This window comes from Serinus canaria, chromosome 2, assembly GCF_022539315.1.
Source record: "Serinus canaria isolate serCan28SL12 chromosome 2, serCan2020, whole genome shotgun sequence".
NCBI classification, from domain to species: Eukaryota; Metazoa; Chordata; class Aves; order Passeriformes; family Fringillidae; genus Serinus; species Serinus canaria.
In genome coordinates, this window is record NC_066315.1 from 13,369,268 (window position 1) to 13,396,715 (window position 27,448).

At 38.6% G+C, this 27,448-nt stretch overlaps 1 protein-coding gene across 3 annotated transcripts in view; it reads right to left on the reverse strand.

Moving 5' to 3' along the window:
- The window catches only part of CCNY (cyclin Y), a 118,516-nt gene that overhangs the window by 25,170 nt on the left and 65,898 nt on the right, over positions 1–27,448 (reverse strand). For 2 of the 3 annotated variants that reach the window (XM_050970840.1, XM_050970841.1), the window contains 4 exons: positions 21,040–21,114; positions 15,527–15,561; positions 5,247–5,347; positions 2,192–2,227 (listed from right to left, as the gene is read on the reverse strand). In XM_050970840.1, the coding sequence (XP_050826797.1) occupies positions 2,192–2,227; positions 5,247–5,347; positions 15,527–15,561; positions 21,040–21,114 (247 nt within the window). The remainder of the gene's footprint in view (positions 1–2,191; positions 2,228–5,246; positions 5,348–15,526; positions 15,562–21,039; positions 21,115–27,448) is intronic. The other variant, XM_050970842.1, reaches the window with a different exon arrangement.

Genomic DNA, 27,448 nt, shown 5'->3' on the forward strand with positions numbered 1-27,448 from the left:
TGAGAAACATGTGAAGAAATATTATATTTCATGCATAGCTTCTCAAAAAAATTAGATTGGTGAGGGTTTGAAACATTAGGAAGTAATTTTGGTTTAAGTCTCCTATGCAGGAGAACAGGACCAACTAAATACTGTCTAAAATGAATTATTTTAGACAGTATTTAGTTGGAAAAGGAGATGCTTGACTCATTTTTTGTCAAAATGAAGCCTGAGTCAAAGAGTCACAGTAGTTTCATACTTCCCATCCCCCTTAATGAACCAAAATCTCCCACATACGTCAACAACTTCCTTTTCTCCTATAATAGCAGGAAACAGAACATATGTTTTGTTCTTGCTGTTTCAGCAACAAGCACAACTGAGTGCTGTTATCACACTGTCCCTCCATTCCCAAATCAGAGAGAACCCAAGACCAAACAGTTGTTTCACATCCCGCATTCCAGAGTTTCTAATTGCCACACGTGAGCCTGGCTCCAGCATCACTGCTGGGACTCTGTCCCAAGTGCAGGCACAGCACTTCCCCACCCCAGGCACATTCCAGGGAAAGCAGCAGCAAGCACTTTCCTGAATCAATCACCTCTCCATCCAAAAAGTGAAAGGACAGATAGCAACTTTCCTAAGAAAGTAACAGTCAGAATGCATTGGTTTTCAAGATGCTGACTCAGTACTCTTTATTTTAGACAGAGAGACCAGACCTTTATACCAGTTGTAGGTCAAATTTGCATCAGGCTCTGCAAGTCAACAAATGGGCATAATTTACTGCAGACAGGGATCAGCTCCATGGTAATCAGCACAGATGGTCACACCTGGCACACTGTGGCTCTGGATGCCCCTGGCTCTGGATTCTTCCTGCTCACTTGAGAATTCTTACTGAGGTCTCTCACCTCTTCTAGTCTCTAATGTGCCCCATTCTCTCAAGCCTTTTGCTCAGTTGCCAGAACATTTAATTGATTTCCACAAAACTCTGGAGTCTGAATATCTTTGAGATCTATGTTATTTAGTCAAGCATAGCAAAAACTGACTAGCTAACCAAACTAATCCAGGGACCATGGAAAAAAGGGGGAAAAGGAACCACAGATGGATAAACAAGTAATCCAAGCATGACCACTCATGCCTTATTTCCTGGTAAATGAGATTAAAAGTTCAAGAGAAGATTTGACTCCAACTTTTGCTTTATATACTGCCATGTTTCAGTCCAAGGCCCACTGATGCCTTAGAAAGTCTTCTAAGAGCTTTCAGAGGGAATCAAGCCCTAAGCCCTTCTGCCCTTGTGCACATGTAAAGGTTTCTCTTGAGATGTCAGCCTTGTTTCAAGAAGTGTGATGGGTTCCAGTGACCTGAACCATGGTCCTAAATGACGTACCAGCTGAACTTTAAACTCATGAGTAAGTCCTTTTGTTCTAGTTGGACTTCTTATAGTCCAGAAGAAAAAACGTCCAAGTGGCTGGATAAATCAAGATCTAAGCCAAGTTCTCTGAAAAGGCCAATTGAAAAACCACGGACACAAAAGTAACTTGAATTATTTATACAACCTCTCCTTAGAAATGTCAGGAAATATTATTTTAGGATACTGTGACATATCATGAGGACAGGGAATTTAAGATACAAAAGCATAATTCAACATGAAGAAAATGCATGTATGTGCCAAGTCACTTTTTAGAGAACCTTTTTTCTATTCAGTTTCAATCAACTTGACTGAGCAGAGATCTAAAACATACTACACCAGGACCTGCTCTAAGGCATCTTGAATGACATCTATTCACAATGCCACTCTTACTGTATAATTAATGGGTTTTATTTCAAAATCCTAACTGATCTCTGATATACACAGTTAACTTTACAAAGGTGTCACTAAAATGCAAAACTGAAAGATACTATTCAGATTTTTCTACATGTAAGTGCAACATGTGCAGAAGTGCCCCATGCATATAAAACCTAACACTGAATGATTAGAGCTTCCATAAGTACCACAAAAAGTTCCACTTTTTATGTTACTTAATCCTCAAATTTTAATTTTTCTGTGTTAAATAATATATATATAAAATGAGTGTGTTTCTTATTGCTAGCCTGTAAGTTAAGGAAATGAGTACCCAAAAACATTTTGAAAGAAACCAAGCATGGATTTTTACGGTTTGAGCAGTTCACTAGTTTCAATAAAAGATATTTTCAGTACAAGCTTCCACTATTCACATACCTGTTTTTGATGTGGTAATATATTGCAAGAGCTACACTGTAAAGAAAAATATAGAGTTAATATCTCAGGACTGCCATATTATATTTTCTGTCATATTGCATGCAAATTCAAAACCTAGCACAAAGCATAACAAACAGTATATTGTCAACAGCCCATTTTCTTTTGCTCACTCTTAGATATCAGGAAAACTGCTTAAACAGACAATTTTATAATATTTGTTTTGTACACTCCAACTACATCCTTTTTACTAGTAATTTAGTAACTGACTTCATATTACCATCATATTCATATTATCTTCTTATTTCATGTATCAAGTTGCAGATACTTTCCATTTAATGCCCTACTCCACTAAACCCAATGGTTAAGCCCCTACTGACTTCCAAGGCTGAAGACAAAGCACCACAGCCATTGGACATCCTCTATAGTTTTGCTGCCAGGTTAACACAAAATGTTTTAATCACCACTGGCTTATGATAGCATATTTAAATCCATATCTTCTGTCTGTCTTTATATAGCTGCTCAAACAGCAATACCACTCAAAAAAGCTCCTACACTTTTATAGCATCAAGTTACTTATTTTAACTCAGGAAAGACAACTCCCTGAATAACTAATTGCATTATGCATTTCCCCTACTCTCAACCACACACCCCTGTTTATATTCTGCACACAGACAAGAAGTGTCCTTATATTCACAGAAAGTTAAGATTTTGATTACATACACAACTAACTGATCTCATTTTGTTCTCATGAGATGGAACAAAATTAAAGCATGGATTCTTATGATTATCCTACAGTTTCCAATCCCAGCTCATGCTTTACTCACAATATATTTTTACTGAAGAATGAAGTCAAGCCAGCACTCTCTCTACCTATTGCAGCAGCATAAAACCAATCTAAGCTAAAGGGAAAAGAGGATGGAGGAGGGAATTCAGTGATTCTCTTTGTAGACAGTTTGTTTCATCAGTGATTCATTGTAAGATGTTTATGTCTTACACTGATGCAAAATTCCCCCCTTTTCCCTAAAACACCTTTTAAGGGTCAATTGGTTGCTCTCTGATTTTATTTCAGAATTTCTACATGAAAACTGAGATACTGCATGTTAGGAAAAGAAAATGTTTCAGCTAAAACTCTAGCAGAATTTTATACTATTTCACGTTAGATTGGGATTTTTTTTGAACAGCCATGTAGTAGAAAATATTTTTCTCTGTTAAAAGAAAACATATTTTGCTAAATTTTTATGAGCTTTTACCTACCTGTATTAGAAGTTTTTAGATCACACATGCTTTTTAAATTTGGCTTTTTTCTACAAACACATATTTAAGGACTCAAGAGATAGGGTGTACCACAGACATTTAAAGACCACAGCTGTTACTCAGTACAAGAAAAATCCACATTTATGAAAGAATTTGAATTGACAGAAAGATATTCACAAAATGAATTAATCCTAAAATTTAATTTTAAATTATGCCCCCAGGAACACACAGCTCCAGTTCACTTAATGAAAGCAGATGCAAGATGCACAGCTCTGCTTGGTGCCCATATGGTTGCATTTGTAACAAAGCATCAAATTAAGTTTAGAAAATATTTACTATTTAGAAATCTGTATCAGAATCTGAAGTCTCTCAGGGCTGCAAGAGAGCAACTCATCCAAGTTTCATTCTACCTTTCATATACTGGTTCAGCTGGCACTAAGAGTGCAGAAATGATAATTATGGAGCTTTCCATCACCCTACCCCAGCCACTCTGACTGCTGCAGATGCTGCAGTGGATACAGTAATATTTTAAACACACCAGTGCATAACATGACCTAGAAGAGATGAGCAAAATGCCTCCCTCTTAGATTTATCTATATGCAATAGTTAATTTCCTGCAGAGACTGAAAGGTGGGGGGAAAAAGATGAAGTTGTCCTACAAAAGCAATAATCCTACTATCTCCTCACCCTTCAACCTGCCAAATGTGCAGCTGGACAGAAGATGCAGAGACGTTGTGCCAGAGTTGAGTTTCTCACCCTCTGTAGACCCTTTTCAAGCCCTCTGAGCCCTTGCAGCTCCCAATCCTTCCCATGCTGGCAGCCTGGCCTGAGCCCTGCACGACCCTGCCCCATCCCAGCATGGGCTCTTCCAGCTCTTCTGCTCCCCTCAACTCTGCCCCCACCATGCACCTGAGTCTCTCCCAGACACACCACCCTTTTCCCCACTATCAGCTCATCCTTCTGTGTCCTGAAAATGCTTCTTGGCTGCTGCACCTAACTCCATCTTTTCTTCCCACGAGCCATGGCAGCTGTAATGCAAAAACAGACCCAAAACCCACCCAAAAGGCTGAACTTATTCTGCATACAAAGGATTTTAGAGCAGAAGAGTATGAGATTCAAGGTAGAAAAAAACCCCAAATACTTCAGAAAAGAAAAATCTTTTTCAAGTGTTAATCAGAACTAATTTTAAGTTGCTAGTGACAGAAACCTGAAGAAAAGCAAGACTATATTCCAGGCAGAAAGAGCTGATGAGGGATCAGGCATCAGTTTAACTACAAAACCTTTCTCCTTTCCCCTCTTTTTCCTTTAACATAAAAATTAAGGACTGTCTTAGTAACCAACATTACAACCTCCTTTGGATGTGTTAGTCTAAACAGATTTGTCTCTCATGTAACACCTCTGCAGCAGAGATACTGTCTTAATAAATTTTTGCATTTGTGCACACCAAGGTAAGCAACCTACAGCCAACTCAAGAGAGGCTATCAGCAACCATTAACAAAGAGCACAAAATGCCTTAGAATTTGGTCTCTAGTTTCCCCTTACTGTACAAAATGTAAAAAACAATACTCTAGAAATATCAACTTCATTTCTCTCCAAAAGTAAAAAGGCAGCAGTGAAATTTAAAACGCTCATCTGAGACATCACCACCCAGTTAAATCTGGAGAATGACTGATGAAATAAATTTATTACTTCAAAAACTAAAAGCTTTGAAGCTTGCTTAGTAGTGGTTCAGAAATACAGATACATAAACACACACATTAAATGTAAGTGCTAGCAAAAATAAATAAATTGTAAAACTCACCATTTGATGGTATACTTGAGGTTTGGTTGACTGACCGTGCTGTCATCCAGGAAAATAGTGGAGCAGGAACTGTACTTCCTTCTCAACTGCCCAGGAGGATGCTATGAAAAACATGCAAAAGAACAATGGCAATTATGTAATACCAAAGCATTTTTGGGGGGAAATGCAAGAATTTAAAAAATCTCACAATGATGCACACAGTAAAGTGATCACACTTGGAAGCAGTTCAGAAAGTTGAGAAATAACAAACAGTGCAAAACTCACAAAAATCCCTGCCTGAGACTTGCTAATGCTTTCAAGTCCCAAATCCCCAGTGTCCCTCCTTCCCCAAAACCATGCAAAAATTTTTCTGCAAGCTTACTCAAATACATACACTTGGAAAGCAAATATGAATAAGACCTATATTTTTGTCTTCATTCCAAAGAGTAAATGGAAGAGTGAAAAAGAAATTGTGTTAGCAGTGAAGACCAGTTTAGCAACAGATATAAAACCGTGCTTGCAGAAAAAAAAAATTTAAAACCCTAAAAAAATCTCTTAAGAGAATGAAGTAAGGGAAAGAGGTCTTTACAGTAGAACTACAAAATTAATAAGGAGAATTCATCAAAAATAATTTATCAATAATAGATTGTTATCAGAAAGGAACAAAACTGATCAAAGAACAGAAGAAAAGAGTATAAGCATATAAAACAACCCCATATCTTAACAGAAAAGGTTTTCAATATATTTCAATCCTTTTCCTGAACTACCATAGAAAAACACTGGAAAATTAAGCCAAAAAAACTGGCATTTGAGAACTCTATTTCTAAACATTTTTTGCTGAGAGAGCTTCTCCATCAGCTCTTTGGGGTAGCCAGGACTCCACCAGGCTAAAGAGAACAGTTTCAATCACATCAGCTAATAGCTCTCACAGTCCTTAATCCTCTTAGCTTCTATCGTCACCTATTCCATCTACACTAGCAAATAACTTGACCAAGAACCTATGTCAGAAAAGTGAAGATCAAATTACACATTTAACTCACAACAGAAGAGGTTTAAAATTAAGTTGGCATATCAACATGGAAATTTTAATTCATCTTACAATTAATGTAGCTCACAGTGTTTCGGTGGAAGGACCGATGTCAATCCCATCAGCAGAATTCAGAGGTATTTACCAGCTCAGAGCAACTGAGTATCCAGGATACAGTCCTGTGACTCCTACCTCAGCACATCTTCCCCTGCCTACTTTCCAAAACAGATTTTATTACAAGTGCCAGCATCCATCAGCTCACCAATGCTCCACTTTCCATAGGCAGCATTCACTACACAGACAGACTGACTCCTGGTAAAACCTACACACACCTAAGTTGTATTTCTGCATTTCACAGCTAGGAGTGAAAAACCACACAGTCTCATGTGAATTGAAAAAACCCCCAGCATTTTCTGAAGCTGCCACAAGTGTAGAAACATTATGTTCAAATTATCTGAGAACTTACCAACTAATTCTATCAAGGTCCTTTACTTGACCAATAAAATTGTTGGCTGAACTGCTTTTCTTGGAAGTGAAAAAGTTTACCAAGAAAATGAAAAACACTCCTTTTCAAAAATCCTTCAGTACTTTAGAAAGGTACTTTGTAATACTTTGAAAGCTAACAATCCATCTACCTTCCAAGCTATTGTATGTTAGGCAAGAAAAACTAGAAATACTGTGAATATTAATGCCATAAAATTTATTATCTAGCATTGATGCACACAGAGAGAATCACTAGGGGACTGGTGATTCATAGCTCTTATTCTACCACAGCTGAATTTAAGTATCTGTATTAGTCTGTTGAGTACCTTCCCCAGGCATGATAAAGGCAAAGCTACTTAAAAACAATAAAAATGAGACTCTAGTGGCTGGGGAAAAAAGGGGAGATGTGCACACATCTCAGCGTTGTTATTAAAAAAAACAACACGTGGAAAGTTTTCTTTCTGCATACTAAGTGTCAAGTGTTTAGATAAAATTTAAGATAAATATACCAGATTCCTTCAAGGCAAGCACAATTAAAAAACAGAAGGTAACTGTAGCAACACCACTATCAGATTTAAATTTTCCTATGTAAACAGCACTCTAACATTTGACATAGGTCAATAATTAGAGCAATGCACCTTATTTCTGAAACTACCACATCACAGAATTCTTCTTGGATTTTCAGCCCACCTCACACTTTGTTAGGCTTGGAACTTTTCACACCTCAGGAAAATGTGTGGTGTCTCATACCTCACATCCTGTTCACAACAACTTGGCAGGAAGGAGCACCTCTGCCAGTCAGAAGAATGATGCCAACTATAAAGCTACACCCTTGGGTAAGTTACACATATCTGCACCATGTGAGTAACTGACCTGTCAGCAGGTCAGCATTCCCAGCTTCTGAGCCCCCATAAAATGCTGCACAGGAACTTTCTCCATCCTTGCAAAGGTCAAAAGAGGTTACTGAGCATCAGCCAGCACTGTCCTATGGACAAACTCCCTTCTGTGACCATTTCAATGGGATAGATCCATGACCAACATTGTACAGGAGCTTAACACCTTTGTATTTGAAATCCATCACAGCTGACCACAAAAATGGTGGTCAGCTGTGATGGATGACCACCATTTAAACAAATCAAAGAGGCTCTAATTAAGAAAAAAAAAGAGCTGAGAACGACTACAGAGCTTTTGGAGAAATTAGCCAAATCATCTAATGAGATCCTTCTGTGGTTCTATCCCACCATAAGGCTGGCACAGGGAAAAGGACAGACTGGTACACCTCCTTTTGTAAATCTTCATATGCAAAAATGAGCATAGGACACACGTGAAGCCTTGGCAACCTCTGCTATTACAAATATTTACTAATTCAAAGCACCTCACTGATATGAAGTGGGACTCACTTTACATATATTTTCAGTATCTGCAGTTCTATTTCTACTATTGCTACTATTTGTAGCCAAACTGAGATTCCCTAGATATCACACCTCTCAACCTCAGCAAGACTTCCAACTTCATCTCACATAAAATTCCCAAAGGACAAACCAAGGAAAACATGGCAGATAAAAACCTGTATACAACAGAGTAGAGCACCCATTCACTCTGCTCGGCTGGAATTTTATGTCCAGGTTTGGACACTGTATTTCAAGAATAATAAATTTATTTCAGAGAGTCTGGAGGACAGAAAAGCAACATCAGTCAGAGATTTGAATAACCTAATTTACAAGGGAGAGCTGGCAGGCTGGAAAGGTTTTCTCCAGGAACAAAGCAAAATTAATGGCCTAAAAGTCATGTTGAAGGAAGGTTCAAAGAAGAGGATGTTGTTCTCCGTGACCCTTGTAGATGGGATAAGAAAGAGCAGGCTTATATTAAGCTATGGAAAATTAAGATTGTACATGAAAGTGTGAGAGGTGTTTTGGCCATCACCTCTTAAGCCACCACATTTTTCTACTAGCAGGGATAGCTTAAATGACTTGAGCAGTGATAGAATCTCCATCACTGAAAGTTGTAAAGAAGAGATAAAAGAAACACAGGCCAGGAATAGCTTAGACACAGGCTTCTGCTTCTAGAGAAGAAACCATACTGAACAAGCTCTTGAGATGAATTCTGGACCAATCTTCTAACATTTGGTGGAGAAGATTTGTAGCTCTTTACTCCAGAAGCAGTTGCTGTTTTTCTCATTTGAACCAAAGACATCCACTAAGAAATGCTGACATTCATTATTCACAATGAACACAAAATAGCTGTTTTGTGGAATTTCTTTCTTAACTGGAAAAAAATATAGAACAGAAAACTCTGCTTTATAACTTGATAAGTCTTTGAATGTGTTACAGAAAAAGTCCTAAGAGATCAAGGTTCAGTTTCCAACAATGCAGGTGTTCCTAGCTCTTGAGACTAGGAGTTATTTTTTTCCTTGCACAGAAAGTACTAAGTAAATATCCCCACTTTATTTTCTTCCAGCTTCATCCTGACACTTCCCAATTTTCCAAATCCTGTGTGTTTTAAGATGTTTGAACTACAGGTTTTTACTTGAAGCTTATATAAAAATGTGTTATCAGAAATTTAATGGCTTGTTTGCCATCAAAATCATACAAACACTGCAGAATTGCATCTAGGCACCTGCTTTGAAAGGGATAATAAAGAATTCCTAAGTTTTTCACAATGAGAATGTACTACTAAATTACTAAAAAGGTAATTCCTCTCAGGAATCATCACTTAGAAATTAAATCTAAATTTGTGGGCAAAGAACAAATGTTACTATTTCTTTTGTTAAATAGGCCCTTCAGAGGGGTTTTGTGTAGAAACATCTGATGGATGGTGCACATGGCCCAAAACCCACACTCAGAAGTGACCTGAAGGGCCAGCTCTGGCCTCTTGAGCAGCACTAGGGTGGCTCTCTGCCCTGATGCTCAGCAGGATCCATTTGTTTGGGCACAACACTCCCCTAATGGAGTTATACAGCTTTTGTACCAGCACTGGCCCTCAGCCAGTCAGCTTCCAGTTTGGCAAAGCAGCTTCAGCCTTTTCCAGTGTTCTTTTGCACTTGCCCATTAAAAGATAATTTGGAGCTTCTGTACTACATAATGACAGTAGTGTCTCTGCTTCCTGCAAACCAGGTGTAAGTTAGTGCATGATTTTAAAAAGTCCTATTAAATAATATTTTCCCCCCTGGAAAAACTTAGGCTTGCTTGCACCCCTCTGTGCAGACTTGCCCATTAGCTTCCAGGCAGTAGAGGCTGGCCAAGATGCTAAAAGGCAAAACTGGCACATAAAAGTGCACATAAAGCCAAATTACAAGAGCAAGCAAAAATACCAGGACTGCTTCTGACTTGGAAAAGGGAGGTTCCTATCTTGAGGATCTTCTGTTGCTTCAGGACACGATTTTGTCTTGACAACATTTTTCACAGAAGAAACATGATTTTACAGGTCAACAAATTGCTTCCCAAATCAAGCAAACCATGCAACACAATTCTCTGCATGGCTCTGCAAAGCTCTGCACTTTTTTCATCTTGCATAATGCCAATACAGTAAAATTGTCTACCTTTGGTGCATTCACCAGAACAAAAATAATAAGAAACTGCACCATTTTATGTTCATCTTCCTCCGCCAACAACTCCAACTTAAAAAAAAAAAATCCAGTGCAACTACTCTTAAGTAATACCCCTTGTTCCTCATGATTCAACTTTGCCCTCAGCTGATGTTTCACCGATGTTTGATAGTGTCCAAAACTAGCCTAGCTTAGACTAGATCTGTACTTGCAAGTTTTTGGCTCTCAAAGCTCGTCCTTACTGATGTCAACTATAGAAAATGATGTCAGCAGACCACTGAGCTCCTGAGGGGCTCAGCAACCACCAGTAAACTCCTCAGCAGCACATGCAGGCCCTATTTAACCACTGCTAAAGCACCCTCCTTCACAAACATGAAAGATTAAATATTTCTTTGACTGTTAAAATCAGCTCAAAGGCTTATATTTACAAAGCGTGTAATTGCTGCTGTTGTGCAATTTCACCAGAGGGACTTTATAACATTTCCAGCAAAGCAAGTATTACATAGCCCCTTGTAAAAGAGCTGTCCTGCATGTTCTCATTCTAACTCACAAGTTAGCTTTTGTTTCTCCCCATTAAAAAGTTCATCACTTCATATAACCTCGTGCCTTGAGGCTGACAAGAGAGGTAAAATTCTTCACCCCAGAAGACAGGAAAAGAAGCTAACTAGAAGACTTTAGAAAAACACATTTCAAACAGCAAATTTAGGTAAGCCATTAAAGAAAACCTGTTAATTTTAACTTACTAGATGCCTGGAAAGAATCTTAAGCTGCATTTATTAGGAATGGCATCAGTGTAGGGAATCTGCAAAATGGACCAGGTGGCCTATAAAGGCCCCCTCTAGACCTGCTTTTTTGTGATTGTGCAATGGAGAGGAGCAAAGGCCACGTTAAGCAATCTCTAGGTGAACTTCAAGAGCACCTCAGAAGCCTCTAATCTATCTTTCAGTTTATTTTGTTCTTCTCTTCCAGTAAGGAATGTCAATTATAATATCTTAAGGAATTTGGACAGCAATTATAAGCCTTTACAACAGCCAGCCTCAGGCAGTCCACTTGAAAACAACATTTCACGTTTTATGCTGTGCATTGCTTTCACAGATTAAACTCCTTTTCAGACTATGTTCCCATTCCAGCATGTATCTTATTTACTCATTAATCACCAGTTGAGAGTGTTTGATTATCAGTCACATGTAGTGACTGATAATCCAGTAGTTTTACAACAGCGAACCAGAACAGCATCTTTATTCAATCTGACAAGAAAACTTGGGAGCTACATGGGAGTAAGTCCCATACATCATTCCAAGCATGCAAAAAGGTTCATAGAGATTGTTCTTGCCTCAACACGTACAGCAAAAGACCCAACTGTTCTCTGCAAGTCCCCAGCACTCTGTCTGGGGAGAAGCTTCCCCTGGTGGGTATCACCACTGGGTCACTTATAAAGACCAGGGTTGTGACATGAGTGCTGCCCGGTAACTTTTCCCCAGAATGATAAAAAAAAAAAAAAAAAAAAATCTGGTCTAGACATAGATGTTAGATTTTCCACTTGGAATGATAAAACCAGGATTAGTTTGCTGGAATTCAACATCCAGTTGCCAGATAGCAGACAGTGGAAGTCATGTCCAGATCCCTAAAAAGGACAATGATGAAAGGATGCTGTTGCTAAAGGCTGGTAAAGAGTCTCCAGAAAAAAAAATATGCAAAAGGTGAGACATGATTTCCTTTTATTTTCTTTCCCTTTTCCTACCCTTTATCTTTCTTCAGAAATACAGAAATATATGTGAAAAATATCCTTTATTTTTAAGGGGTATTACTGCTCATAGATTCATTTTTTGTGTATCTTGCCCAGAAGAGAAGTAATTACTTGGGCTAACAGAGCATTTTCTCCTTGTCTGAAAGGGAAAATTTTTAGAAAAACTTGATAGAAAAAACAACCTTTTTTCTCCCCTCACCCTGCTCCTTTCCTCTACAAAAAACATAGTAAAAAGAACTACCTACTGCAACAATAATAAAAGACTCACTCTTTCTCCACCACCTCCTCTAAAACCACAAAACATGTCTGTCTTCCTGTTTGCTTTCCTTGTACAGGCAGAGACCCTGATGCAATCTCTCTTCTCTGAGAGAGGAAACGCCCCTATCTCAGTCTGCATCTTTATCCCTCTCAGCAGCTTGACTAAGCAGATTAAAAGACATGTGCACACCAAGGCAGCATAAAAACCCCATAAAATAACAAAAAACAGTGACTGCCAGTGCAATGGAAAGAGAAGCAGAGTCTGCTGCAGCTGCCTAGGAATTAAAACAGGCTTGAAGAAAGCAACCAGGTCAGGTACATTGGAGGTAGGGAACTTCCAGCATCCTTCCCAACCTGTCATGTGTCTCCTTGGGCTCTGTGGGAAGGCTGAGATGGCAGCTCCTCCATAGCACTCTGTCACTCCCTCCTTTCATTTTCTCCCCTTCCCCCAAAAAAAGAGCAGCTGCTGGATTCTTCCATCACACCTACTGACAAGGTGAATCTGAAACATGGCAACTGTCAGCTCTTGACAAAGTGTAACAAATCAAAGCAGGAGCCCACCATTTGTGTTGGGGGATCACAGGAAACTATTCAGGCAAATAAAATATCCTGCAAACAAAAGCAAGTGAGAAAGGAAAAGAACAATGGTGTGATCATGCCAAGAAAGTGTATTTTTAAATGAGGAAGAGCCAATAGTAATATTTTTTCATAAGTAATATTTCATAACTACATTTGTATAAATTACTATTCTCATCCATTACTACACAGAATTTGGCAAGCAGTTTAAAAAAAAAAAACACCCAGCTTTTCTTGACACTTCTGTTTCTAACCAACCCCCCATATCACTTGGGAGAAATTCAACTCTGCCTGCAAAATAAACAGTTATGCAGATATTGCACAAAAAGATAAAAATATTTTGTTGCTCATCTTGGTTATTTATCACAAAAGGAGAATAAGCATGAAAAACAACAACAAAAAAAGATGACATCATGGAAAAACCACAAAAGAGAAGAGTGCTGCATTATGGTGAGGAGTTCTTTAAAAAAAGACAAAACAATAACACTACAGAATTTATGTCCTCTGGAATGTTTCCTCCAGAGAAGATGTGGGGCCACAGCACTTCATATCAATGGGGAAACAGATGAGTAGCAACAGCTCCTGTTAGCACACACTGAGAAACAGTGGAAAAGAATTGATCAATCTATAGAGTATATCATAAACCATTGTACCATGTAAATAAAACCCATCATTTGTCACATACAACTGTTAAATCCAAATAATTCCTTCAATTTCTTCCAACAAGGTGATCTAGAAAAACCACTATGGTTCACTGCAGTCTGAAAATCTAAACACAGTTTCCAGTTACAAGTCACAGCTACCCCTTCAAAAATGATCACCCAGTTTGTAGATCAGGTTTGGGAGAAGACTGAAGATTTAGGAGGTGCTGAATGAATACTTACAGGTGTGCTGAAGAAACAACTTAAAATATTACAAGACATGTTTGAAAGTACAGTTTTTATCTAGGAGTATTGCCTAAAAAGTTTAACTGACCTGTAAAGACACAGACATGGGAAGGACTTCAGCCTCATAAAGGTTATTTTTAGCTTTGTAATTCAGAAGTACTTTATAAGTACAAAGACTTAAGGTAGCAGTAACCCACTGAGGGAAGTTTACACTACTGCAACCTCAGCCAATATTTTGAATAGTACTTGGGGGAAAAAACAAAACAAATTAAGAAGAGGTACAGCACTTAGCACATCAACTGCTTATGCTGCTACACTGAGCTCCCAACACAAATCCTCAGTCCTTCTCTTTTTTGCGGTATGTCCACCCTAGCCTAAAAACACTTTAACCAGAGTTTGCACTAGGGTGCTTCCAGAAGCATTGTAATAGTCATCTTTGTTAATCTACTGGAGGGATCAGAACTCACAACACAATTTTTACATATGAAATGGTTGGTACTGAGTACACATTATAAAGTTTACAGGACCCCAGTACATTGGCTTTCCAAGTAATTTTACAACAAGACAACTGCTCTGCAAACTACCCTCACATGCACTCTAAACAATGGGAATGTTTTATAGGGGAATACAAGATGAGGACGAAGAACATCTGCTAACCTAGTGAGGGCAACTTTAAGGGTTTTGTAAGCCTCACAGTATCCCATGACTTCTCAGAATCTTAACTCTTAGAAAACTGAAAGTCTCAGCTTGCTTTAAAAGCCATGCAGTAGTTTCAGAAATACTCAGCACCAACCAGTTCCATCAACAAGTGAAGCAGTCCTGCCCTCTCACCCCACACAGCAGTTCATTCCTGCCCTCGTGGCTCCCTGCCTTTCTGCAGGTGTGAGCCCTGGAGTGAATCACAATTAGGAGCCCCACTTTAGCATTCAGCTGAATCCACTGCATTTGTGCCCCAATCCAGTTTATCTGGAGCTAGACAAGTGTCCACTTCAGCACAAAGAGATGAAGTGGGTATAAACCACATCTGTTTGTTTCAGCAGCTGTAGTGTCATAAAAATGAAATAGAGAAAAACTTGAGAGCTTCTCCCCATTCACCTTAAAGGCAAACAGCATTTGGTAGAAAATTAGTTCTTTCCCTTCTCAATTTTACTGAGCCATGACTCCACATATTTCAGCACAAGGCTTCACACGCTTGGAACCACACTGGTTCCAGGTGCTTCAGCAGTACAAACAATGCTAACTGAGGTAAAGAACCTGATCCTGTATCCAAAGCAGGCTACAGGGTATTTGCTCTCAGCTTCACTGAGAATTTGATTCAAACAGAAGAGAACTGAATTGAAAAATGCCCAGGGTACATAAGCATATCAACCCCCCATCTTCGTACTCAGCATGTAGCACATGTCAATTCACATTTACCTTGCATCAACACTTCAGAACAACTGTGTAAATATCCAATGCTGTAGTTCCCTGCCAATGCAAACTTGCATACAAATGTAATCTAAAGTTTCAAGAGCTTCTCTAGTAATTTTAAAAATCATACCAATGTGTGTAGCTCTTTCTCCCAGATACCAGTTACCTACACACACTGGTTGGTAATACTGTCTTAAACATATTTGTTCCACTAACTCAATAGTCAAGGCCTACACTTCAGGATTCTGATGCAGAACAAACATGTGAAGCATCAGCACCCTCTCAGCAATGCAGAAATCACGTGTGATAACTCTCATTTGTAATATAGACAACAAGGAGAAAGCTGCAGAGCGAGGCATTTTCACTTACGTGGTTTATATAGAGACTCTTGCGTTTTTCTCTCACTGCAAAAACACAAAATATGATAGAAATATTACATGACTATTTTTCCCAATTGAGCTTCTTATATACCATTTATAATAAAAAGAACAGGAGGCTATCTATGTGCAACATTAAAATTGCTTTTGCACTAACCAAGTATATTTATAGAGCAAACACAAAATTAACATATATCTGTATGCATAAAGGCATTTATGCTCACTAGTGTGGTGATGGGTTAAAATTCTCATCCATTTGGATACTTGACCAGGTGCTGGCCCACATGGGCAAGCCAATATGCAGTAAGCTGTAGTCCAAGGTAGCAGTGGCTTGGCCATTCCTCCCCAGTTCTCTGTGTGGGTACTCCTGAGCCACCAGTGCCTTCATCCAAGGTACCTTGCTGCAAAGTGGCCTACACTACTTTGCAGGTATGAAAGCACCTAAACAGCTACACCACAGGAGTTAGCAAATCCTCATCACAGCTTACTGTGCACTGACTCCCACAGAGAAGCCTTGAAACCGTATGGATTACACCAGTGCCCTCTATAATGATCAGGCACAAGCCTGAAACTATTACTCATGTTGGATGTAACAATGAAAATCTATTTCCTTGGTGAGCATGAACCAGTCACCACAAGCAATGGTTGCAAGTCAAAGCCACAATTAGCCAAAACAGTCAGAAAGTAAATAGCAACAAAAAGGAGATGTATAAAGTCTTAATTGTCAGGAAAACGCTTATTACAATTGATTAGACATACTCTATTTCATTTTTTTTAAAGCACTTCCCCAATTAACTCACCCCATAGAGAGCCTGCAGAGCTCTGTTCCAGTGAAAATACCACAGCATTTAAGATACAGCTCTGGAGGCAACTACCACATAAATCAAACTTCAGGATTAAAATAATGATGGTTTCATGCTGTAGGTGATTAAATGCACTTTGGTGCATCGTGATTTGAAAGCTATGCAAACCAATGCATTTAGCAAAATAAGAGTGTTCACAATGGTGGGATAGCCTGTCCATTCCCTGTTGGATGAGAAGCCATTATCTGTGATTTATTATAAGCAAGCAATCTCACATAAACAAGCCTGTATGTGTGAATACTGTGAAATAATTGTGTTTAATGCAGACATAAAATGAAAATAAAAAAATAAGAAAAAACTTGGAAAAATCCTTACATAATTTTCCTCCCAGGGAGCAGAAAGGAGAATCACACATGACAGATGTTAGCCATGTCACTTAGAATATGCTCAAATCCACAATTACGGACATTGTATAAGAAACAGAATTAAACAGGTACAGCAGAAAAATTCTGATGATCTAGTAAATTGTTAAACTGCTTGAAATCCTGCTAAAACATTGCACTACAGTTAAGTTCCACACACTGCATTTATCACCAGCAAAACACATAAGACATCTAAAGGGGAACAACAAAATGATGATAGGTACTTCTAAGAACAGCCAAAGTATTTGTCTGGTATCACAGATTGCAATGTACAGGCAGTAAACAATTCTGATAAGCTGTGTGCAAACCTAATATAGTGCTTAACTCTAAGTTAACACCTATTAACTGAAATTTTGAACACAGTTAAGTATTTAACAGTTTTAATCACAAACAATTATACCTCATTTGAAGTTCTTCAAATCCTACAAAGACAGCTGGCACATATACTCCAAAGTGCATTTTACTGACCTTTCCCCTTAGTTTTTTTCTTCTGTATTTGTATCCCTTATTCAATTCCCCATGAAGGTACATTCCTCTACTATCCAAAGCAAGAATGTCACTCACAGCCCAAACCCATTTGCTATTTCCAGTCTCCAGAAGAGTATGTTTACATATTTATACAAACCCTTCCCTTTTGCCTGCTCAAGCACTTCTTGTGCACATCTTTGCAAGCACCATGCTGACCTCCTTTCCCTACCTTCCCCTATAAGAGAAATTCAGTTAGCCTGCCCTCTCAGGTGAGGCATTACAGTAAGGCAGCTGCTTCTTTCTGTGTGTCTGGCTCACTCTGCCATAGTGTAAGGCTCAACTCTCCAGAACACATGCCAGTGGGGAGTCAGGCAGAGCAGAAACCCATTCTGTCACAAACATTCTCTTTTGTAATCACAATCCCCATTTTAAACAAGAGGAAGCCAATTATTGCACAAGGCAAAATGACTGTAAAGAGGTAATTCCATCACTTGCCTTCAGTCAGTTTAAAAATGCTTTGCTGCTCACACAACTCAGTATGGTCTGCAGCAGGCAGACCATCATGTTAGAATGAAGCAGCATTTTGCAGCACAAACTCCTAACTGCAACTCCAGGATTTTGGGTTTCAGGCATCGGGTTTTGATGACATGAACACGAACAGATTTGGAGTCAGTTTAAAAAATTCAACTTCTACTTTTTTTGAAACAATATAAAACTTCAAAGTTGTACTCTTTAAGTGGAGCCTGAGATGGTGCCAAATTTTGTCAGTTTTGCTCATTCTGCAGTTGATGACCTATTCCTGTTGCTGCAAAAACTTTCAACTGTTATTGTTAAGCTTTTGCAATAGGAGGAAAGTATCCTGAAATTAAAAGGGAGTGAGGAAATACACACAGAGGCATCTGTGTGTACATGCATGTATATATTTATTTTTCATTGTGCTGTAATAAAAACTCTTAGTGTGCCATTTCTATAGACTTATTTTAATGGCAATCATATCAAGATCAAAAAAAAAATTCTTGAGGATTACAATTATAAGAACATCTTGTGTTTTGGAAGTTGGAATTACCAACCATTATTGGTAATTCATCTATTTTTGTTTAAATTGAGAAGACTGGTCCCAGCTAACATTAAAGACTAAAAGCAGCTTACTCCACTTCTATCTGCCTATATAAATACAATTGGAAAATCTTTTTGTCTGAAGCCTATTGTTGCCCTAATACTGAAAAATTTAGCCAGTGCATGGAATGTGTAAAGCCCAATCTAAGTTAGGAGAGGGGTGCAGCTGGAACCCACTGACAGGAAACACCATTGCCAGCACCCTGGAGGAGCAAACATTGCCTTCTTGCTGCCATGAAGAAAAGACAGTTCCATTGTTAAAGTGCTATTTGGAAACCCTGGGTTCATCACACCCACACACTAAATAGTGCTAAATAATAAAACCCACTAAATAATGGGTTTTCAGTCACCCACAGCTCACTGGACAAGCTCAGCAGATTAGGGAGAACTTGCATAAAGCACTCAGAGAAGTTAAAAACATAACAGGCAATATTCTGTACCAGCTCCCTAAATAGGAAGAATTCTGCACGTATGATTCAGTACCCAGAAAATCCCCAAAAGTGATGGAAACATCTAGAAAAGCTCATCCAGCTAGGAATCAAATTAATACTTATTGTGACTTTAACTTTTCCAGATTCATTGAATGCTCAGGTAATTAAGGATTCATTCAGACTAGTGACTAAGAGGGGCAGGACAATTTATATGCTTAGCATGGCATCCGGGCTTCACACCACAAAGACAATTTGAGACCACATAATAAACCCAGCTGCCACATCCTGTCTCATTCTATTTGTTGCTCTTTGCTCACATGTTGATCACAAGCAGGTCAAGCACAGCTTTGCCAGGAGAATGCTATTAGACTACCAGTGAGGCTCAAAGAGCCCAGGGCTACAAGAAAGCCAAACATGGAACTGTCTGAAGGAAACACTGCCAAGTCACTCTAGCACCTAGTGATGGACTTGGCCATTTCCCACTGTAAAACCGTGAGATGTAAGCTCACAGACAGAGCCAGATCCTGGATGCAACCCTGAATCCTGATGCCACTTGACTCCCTGGGTATAATGTGCATTTTAAATGTCTTATCTATAGAAATATTTTAGCTTAGAGTCAACAGGAAGGTTTACCAGCCCAATACTATTCAAGTAACGGAGCAGTTATTTGCCCGAGTCAGCTGTTTTCAACACAGCAGCTCAGCTCTCCTCTTCTGCATCATCTGAAGAAGTCTTGGGGGTCCCCTAGATTCCACAGCAACCTGTCAGATTACAACCCTACATACCCTAAAAAAAAATCCCTCTATTTTCCTCTTAACAAGCACGTTATTACATTTTGGTTAGGCAGCACCCTTGAACAGTGTGGTAACTCCTGCAGCTCACTTGGTTCAACAAGGGGCCCAAAGTACAGCCAAGCAAAAGGCTTGGTACTGGGAGCTGTCCCACCAGAACACAATGGTTCTTGGCAACACATCAGTAGATAAATGTTTGTATAAAAATAAAAGGATTCTGCAAACAAAATAGCCTTTGTATTTTTTCCAATGTATCAAGGACAGCTGAACAGATCTTACACTCCCATTGATAACACTTCTATAACATTTCACTAAATCCATTGTTCCTACTCAAAAATATGTTCTTCACATTACTTAAACTAGAACAAAGTTTCATAGACCAACTCTAACATGGATATAAAGATTTTTTAAAATGCTTAAAATTAACTCCATATTGCCATAAATTAACTGTTCTTATTACAAGTAAGAATAATCATCTGGTCAGGTCAAAATTTTAGTTGTTGAACTTGGGTTTATTTTGTCCTTTCTTTCAACAAGCTGTAACAAGAAACAAGTAACATCCATATGGGATTAGACAGTTTCAAAACACAGCAAATTCACTATAAAACAGACATCAATCCTCATAATACAACTATGGAAATATTACCATATTCATTTGCCAGACTACCAAACCAGATCAGTATGGTAAATGGCATCCAAACCCAAATAATGAGGCATTGAAAGAACCAGGGCTGAATTCAGAAGGAGAGTCTCAAGGTCAAAGGAGGTACTCACATAATCAACTCTTCAATTAGGGTCTAAATGTATATCCTCTTTGTTCTAGTCATTCTCAAAAACTAACAAAACATATACTATAAGTGAAAACTACATTATTTTTCAAGTGATGTGTTTGACACTGCAATTTACTATGTAAATCAAAAGCAGCATTTAAAGGCAGCAGAAAGGAGGACAAAGAATTCATGCTGAACAGTCAGAATTCAAATGCAGGAGCTGCTTTGAAAGTCCTGCTAGAAAATAATGTGTTTTGTATCCATTATTCATTTATTTCTAAACCAACATATCATACATGTCCAACAGGGAACAAAAGAGCCACAGTAAATGGCTTCCATTCTACTAACTCTTATCAGGAGGCTTGTTTAACCAATATTAATTTTAGAGATCATTCTGTCTAGGTATTAAAAAAAACTGAACTCCAGACAAACATGATTATATAAAATCCATAATGAGAGGAGAAGACAGAATGACTGGGTAGGACAGGAGTTATTTAAAAATATAATTATATTAAGCTTTATCCATATTTGTACTACTGATCTGACAAGACAATTACCTATAGGTGTGACTACTTAAAACTCTAAGAGGATGCCTTTAAATGCCTCTTTTTGGGGGAGAGGGGGCCATTACATATTAAAGGACTATCACATGCGTTCTAACAGAGGGTTTAGAGATAACTACTGTAATAAATTCAGTAACCTACCATCTGTTTGTGATTTACTGAGAAATATTGTACTGGCCCGTGGATGATCTGATGGGTTGAATTCCATGTTCAAATCTGGAAAGAAAGAACAGCACAAAACCCATTTATGATTATTCAATGGCAGACACAGATTTTCTCATTCTTTTTAGTAACACCAAGTTTACATACTTAAGCAGCTACTGTAAAACAGAATCCATCTTGAGGCCCACTTTTTTATCCTTCTTTGCACAAGTGGTTCTTTTTGGCACACAAATCATTTATATCAACACAGCTTTGGGATTAGACTTCAGTTCTAAGGGCTGCTTTTGGATTAAAACAGATAAAGCAGCTTGAGAAGCTGGTACATAAGAAGTCAGGAATTTCCCATCCCTTTATTCCCACCATGCCCCAAAGCCATAGCTTGGCACAGGAACACAGCTTGTTATATGCAATTATTGAAGAATTAAGTATTACAAACAAATGCACAACCCTCTACATATAGACAGGTTTCCAAGATTAGACATGATTTTAAAAAAGTAGTCATTTATACTGAATGTAAACAAGTAAAATCTAGGCCAGAGTGTTTTATATGGTCAAGATTAGAAAAACATGGCACTTCCACAAATTAACACTCTATGTTGTAACAACTTTAAAAAAAAAAACAAAAACCCCCACAACTACAAAAAAGTCAAAACCCCCCAACAAACCCAAACCAGTCCTAAAAGATATTTACCAGTTACAAATTCAAATCTATCATCCATTACACAAACTTCTATGAGTTATTTTCCTTATTAACATTAAAATCCATTGAATTTATTTGTCCCCAAATTCCACTCTACTACCCATGTGCTAAAGCTTACAGGCCTGTATCCACTGGAAAACATGCTACTAAAATAGTACAGAATTTTTTTAGCATTTCCTTGCTCTCCCAGGGTAGCTTTCTCAACCTCAACTCTTACATTGTCTCCATCTCCAAATGCACATTCTCTTGCATTTTAAGCAGGCATTTATGTGAGATTACATAGAAGCACTGATATTTTTATCTTCTGTGATTATCCCAGCATTTCTACAATTCTCTCATTCCCCTTTCATATCCTTGTGAAAGCTCAGTAAAATTGGAAATTAAGCCCCAGGTCTTAGGAAAATAAAGTCATTTTGCCCCAGGGTCAAGTTCTTCTATCTACAGCTTTCCCTGTAGCTTTTCCTTTGTCTGCTCTCCTTGCCCTCCTATTTAATAATTTACTAAGTCTTCCACTTCCCTGCATTTTTCTCCTCACCACACACCTCTTTACAAATGTACCTTCTACTTGTATTTTTCCATTTTATGCTCTCTTGCTTTACTTTTCACCTCCCTGCATTCTGTAGCCCATGAGATGAACAGCATGACATGCTGCTGGAAACCTGAGCACAACTTCTGGAAAACACCTAATCTTCTTTCTTCAAGGAAGACCTGAGAAATGCAGAAGTGCAACTTCTCAGTTGCAAATGGTCTTCTTATTACTATTATCATTATCATCCATGCTACAAAAGAAAGAGAATCTAGGGATTTCAAGGGAAAGCTATTTTGATTGTCCCAGAAATCACAGACAAGTTTGGAGAATAGCCTAAGAATGTCATCTTATGTTAGGAGTTCTGACTTCAAAAGACTATGAACTAGAATGTTTTCATGTTACTCTATTCATCTTATTTAGACATAGAGAACAAAAAAAAAATAACCACCCATTGACACAGACAATGCTGGTACAGACTGTTTTCCATTTCAGGATGGTTGAATTCAAGCTGAATTCAAGATGTTTTTCCTTACTTGAAGACTAATCAGCACTTAAAAATGCAAAATACATTATCTTTTGTCAACCTCTTCATCTTTCATCAGCACAATACATCACCAAAAAAAAAAAAAGCCCTTTCTTTTTTAAAGCACTACAGGTTTGTTTTTTTTCCTGCAACCATTTCGAAGTACAGAAGTGCAAATTCAATCAATAAAATAGGACCAGGAACACAAAACTGAATCCAGCTTGCAAAACACAGAAAACCGGAAAAGCACTTCTTTCCTTCAAGCCTAGAAAATTATCTGCTTGAGCAAAAATAACAACTTGGTACAGGCTCACAGTTTGTTTGCAGGGCTGAAAAGAAAGGAAAACCAATTGCCACATCTTACAGTCAAGTCACATCTCCCAAAGATGCCTGTGTTACAAGGTGCTACATTGCAGAAGCAATAAACCAACAGAGGACTTAAAAGTCTGCCCGAAAAAAGCAAGAACTACCAAAAAGCACTGTCTCTTAAATAAACGGTTATTCTTCTGACAGGAGCTGAAAGAAGACCTGCACAACCCCATCTCAGCAGCTGCAGAGAACAGTCCAGGGATTTTTAATTATCTTGGCAGAGCCAATGGTCCACAGCCAGGGAGCAACTGCGGCTCCTTCCCACCACTGAACCCCACAGAGCAGCACACATCCTCCTCTCTCCACAACCCTTCTCTCACATCCTCCCCAGCAACAGCAACGACCAAACACATCCATCTGTCCTTCTCAAACTGCCTGCACAAAACTCAGAGGAGGAGAACATGGCTATGGGCAAAGGCAAAGCCTGTTTTACCCAGCACAACACAGCAGAAGGGGACAGATGCTGCTGAGAGGGGATGGCTCCACACACCCCTCTGATGAACAGCACAGGTCTTGCAGGCAGAAGCACTGGTTGGGGTGCACCTGTAACTGAGCCAATCCCATTTCCTCCAGGAAAAAGGGTTAGGCAAATCCAGGCATCCCACTTGTGGCATCACATCACTCCAGACCACTACTGCTGGCACACTGGAGTATTAGAATGGATGATACACAACAGGTAAGATTTCAGTCTCTGGTGGTTCTTCAATGTCTTAATTCATTGTACAACTTTAAAACAAATGTCTTTTTGAATATGACAACAAATCCTGACAGATTTGTCACTACAAAACACATTACAGAAGAAAGATCAAATGATACACAAATATCTAAAGCTAGTAACTCATCACCTAAGGGCATTATCCATAAAAAGGTTAACTCCATCCTAAAGAAAATAGGATATCCATACTGCTTTTGTGTTATTACTAGTACTTTCTTTAGTATTTGAAAAGTACCATGAAAACCAGCCATAATAGGAAAGGTGTACCCATTTTGTTATGAAACAAAGATAAAGAAGAGATTTAAACTCACACAAGCAATAGTCTATTATTCAGAAGAGAGAAAAATGAGAGCCAGAATTTTAAGTCTCAAAACATGCACAAAAATGTTCTTCATTACTAACAGTCTGCTCTGCAACTCATCATAGCCTTCAAATGAAAGAATAACAGTGGGTACTTCGTCCAACAGTTATCCAGCACTCCAAAATACAAAAAGCCATGGTCTCATAGATAGTCCAAATCTTTCACTGTAGCTTTGTTGTCTGTTAAACAGAATTCAAAATGTTTTTCTATATCTTTTCCAGATACAGATATTGTTTTGGTTGGTTTTTTTTTTTCCATTACTAAAAGACTGTTAAATTATGCAAAATATAATCCAGATCCTTTAAACACTTCAACAGTCTGGCACCCCATGAAAATTTCAGGGCTTTTATCTTCTAAAGATTAGGAACCAAAGGTTTGTGTCTTTAAATACATGTACACAGGCACATATCTATAAATTGGCTGACAGTTGCATATTTAAATGAAACCTAATTTTTGGTTAGGCAAGCAAAGACTCACACACACTTCAAATAAGAGATCATGTGTCTAACAGAATTCACACAATTTTGGAGGATTTAGACAAAAACAGTTACAAATGCAGGCAAATATACTTAAGATTGCATTCTCTTATTTGCTTAGCAGCAGCCATATTAACAATTTTTATAATGGCAATTTTGATGCATCACATCAAAATAAAATCACTCTGAGAAAAAAAAAAAAGAGTAGATTGTGCCTATAATTTAATTTGGCACATAACTGTGCTGAAGTTAAAGACAATCACCAGAAGACCCCAACAAGATTCACCCTGTACACTATGAGAAACTCCTAAAGAGAAATTCCCAAAGCTACAGCAGCTGCATTCAAATATGGCCATATAAAGAAGAGAACTGTAAAACAGTTTGGCTTCAGACTTGGGCTAAAGCCCAGGCTAGATTTTAAAACTCAAAACGAGATCTTAAAAAGCATTACTGAGACCAAAAAAAAAAGTGAACATAGCCTCAGCCTGCACTTTTTAAAGAGCAAAGAGTAAGAATAAAATTTAGATGAGTGTAGAGGTGCGCTACAAAAATGACAGACTGCTGAAAATGCCTTCAATTGAGAGTGTTGATACTGTAGCTGAAGAAAAAGGAAAACTATAAGGTGTCTTCTTTTCACATAAAACTTGATAACTACTGAAAGCTCTCTCCAATCTAGCACAAAATATAACAAAAACAATGGAAAATGAAAGCAGAAAGAAAGATCTTAATCGTGACCCTGATGACAATTAGGCAGTGAAGCTCCACACCCAAGGAACATGCACTCAACTTCTCTTGATGTTTTCCTTTTTGAGAAGATTGCTTCAGCCAAACATCTTTGGGCTTTAGTCCAGCATGAGTATTTGGGCTCAATTTAAGAATAACTTATGCAAGTTACTTGCTTATGATTCATATGCAGGTCAGATCAGATGATCCCAGGGGCCTCAAGCCTAAGGTCTATAAAATCTTCAGAAATAGCAATATTTAAATTATTAAGCACAAAAGCTCAGCAAATCCCAGTGGCACATCTGTAAACTTTCTAAAACTGCACCAAGCTCTGCTGCAACTCTTCAGAAAGAGGTACATTTTCAAACTTGTCGTGAGAATATATTATACAAGATATAAAGAGTAAAGGATGAGACTAAATCTTCCCTGGCAAAACTTCAACAAAAAACCCAACTGCTTCTTCACCTCATGAGTCTTACTGTGATAGGAGAGGGCATGACAAGAGAATGAAGGATGGGTGCTGTAGCAGCTAACTTCTGAGCAATACACATCAAAGCTTCTGCGTGACACAGACAGGAAAAACCAACACAGTCGCTGCTTTTCTAACAGCACACGTGGGCTGCAGCACAGGGAGCAGGTCTGAAAATGTGTTTATTCTGCTAGAAAAATAAAATGTTATTTCCTTCCCTTTGAGCAGTGAAAGTCAGGTAAGTTTGCACCATCAAAGCTCTGATGCTGATTTGTTAACAGAATAAAGTCTAAGCTGAGTAAACCACTGGTTTTAGTCTCAATTCTGAAATAACCTGGTGAAGTTCTCTCCTTCTTTCCCTCTGCCCCTGGGACCAGAGGCTATCACTGCCACTGCACAGCCACCACTACCATTTAGGAACGAGATAGTGTCTCATATTTATGACTTCCCATATGCTTCAAAACTGAATTAATCCATGGTTCTTCATCCTCTAAGATTTTTTTTTTTAAAAATCATTTAAAGGGACTTGAGGTAAGAACAGACCTGTCCAGGGCATGCTGCAGAGAAAATTGAGCTGACCAGACACTACACAAATTACTTCTTTGCCATCTTTTCTCCACCCACAGCCTGACACGACAGTGACTGCCTGCAGTGGGTGGAAAACAACAAAAATGCCACAGAGGCTCTTACTGAGCAATTACAAGAGTGCAAGCCATGAGTAATATCTAAGCCCCACACTCTTCCAGGAAGGAAGCATGTCAGAACAGAAGAGAAACAATCACCACAGGAGCAAAGGGAAAGGGAAGCACAGGTGACCTGAGCTAAGGGGACAGCATTCACAGGGATGACAAAGGCAGAGCTTTCCTTGTGCCCTGATGTGGGTGGGAACCAGCACAGCTCTGACTCCCCAGCCCATGCCCCACCTCTGCACCAGCAGCACCTGAGGGGTAATTTGTCCAGCTGGCAGAAAAGTGTGAGGTTGGTGCTCCTACTCTCACTGTACCAGCCCTTAGGAACAAGCTGATGCCATCTCTGGGAAGAGAAACAGAAACTGTATTCTCTAGGCACAGACAGGGAGATAAGCTTCCACAACACTGAACCTAGAAAAAAATGCTGAAATAAATTCCAGAAGTCTCATTTCACCTCATGCCTTTCTGCTACTTTCTTACTCTAGTGGGCTGCTCTCCTCTATTAACAGCAATTAGCCATGAGTACAATAATGAAAATACTCCCTTAAATATTATTGTTATTAGCATTCCCTGAGGAGTTGGTAAGAGTTAAAAGGACACTTCAGCTAAGAGGATCTCCCTCAACTGTCTCTAGTCAAATGAAACTAAAAACAAAGATTAACTAGATCAGAGAGCAAAGAAACAAGATTGAAAAAGGCTATCTCTCACCATTATTATCCATATTCTTAGATTGTAAAGCACCATCGTTTATGCAAAAGAGATATGATACACCTTTACATTTGGAAAGCCCTATGACTAAATGTAGCAGTAAAGTTCCCATTTGAGATTTCTGTA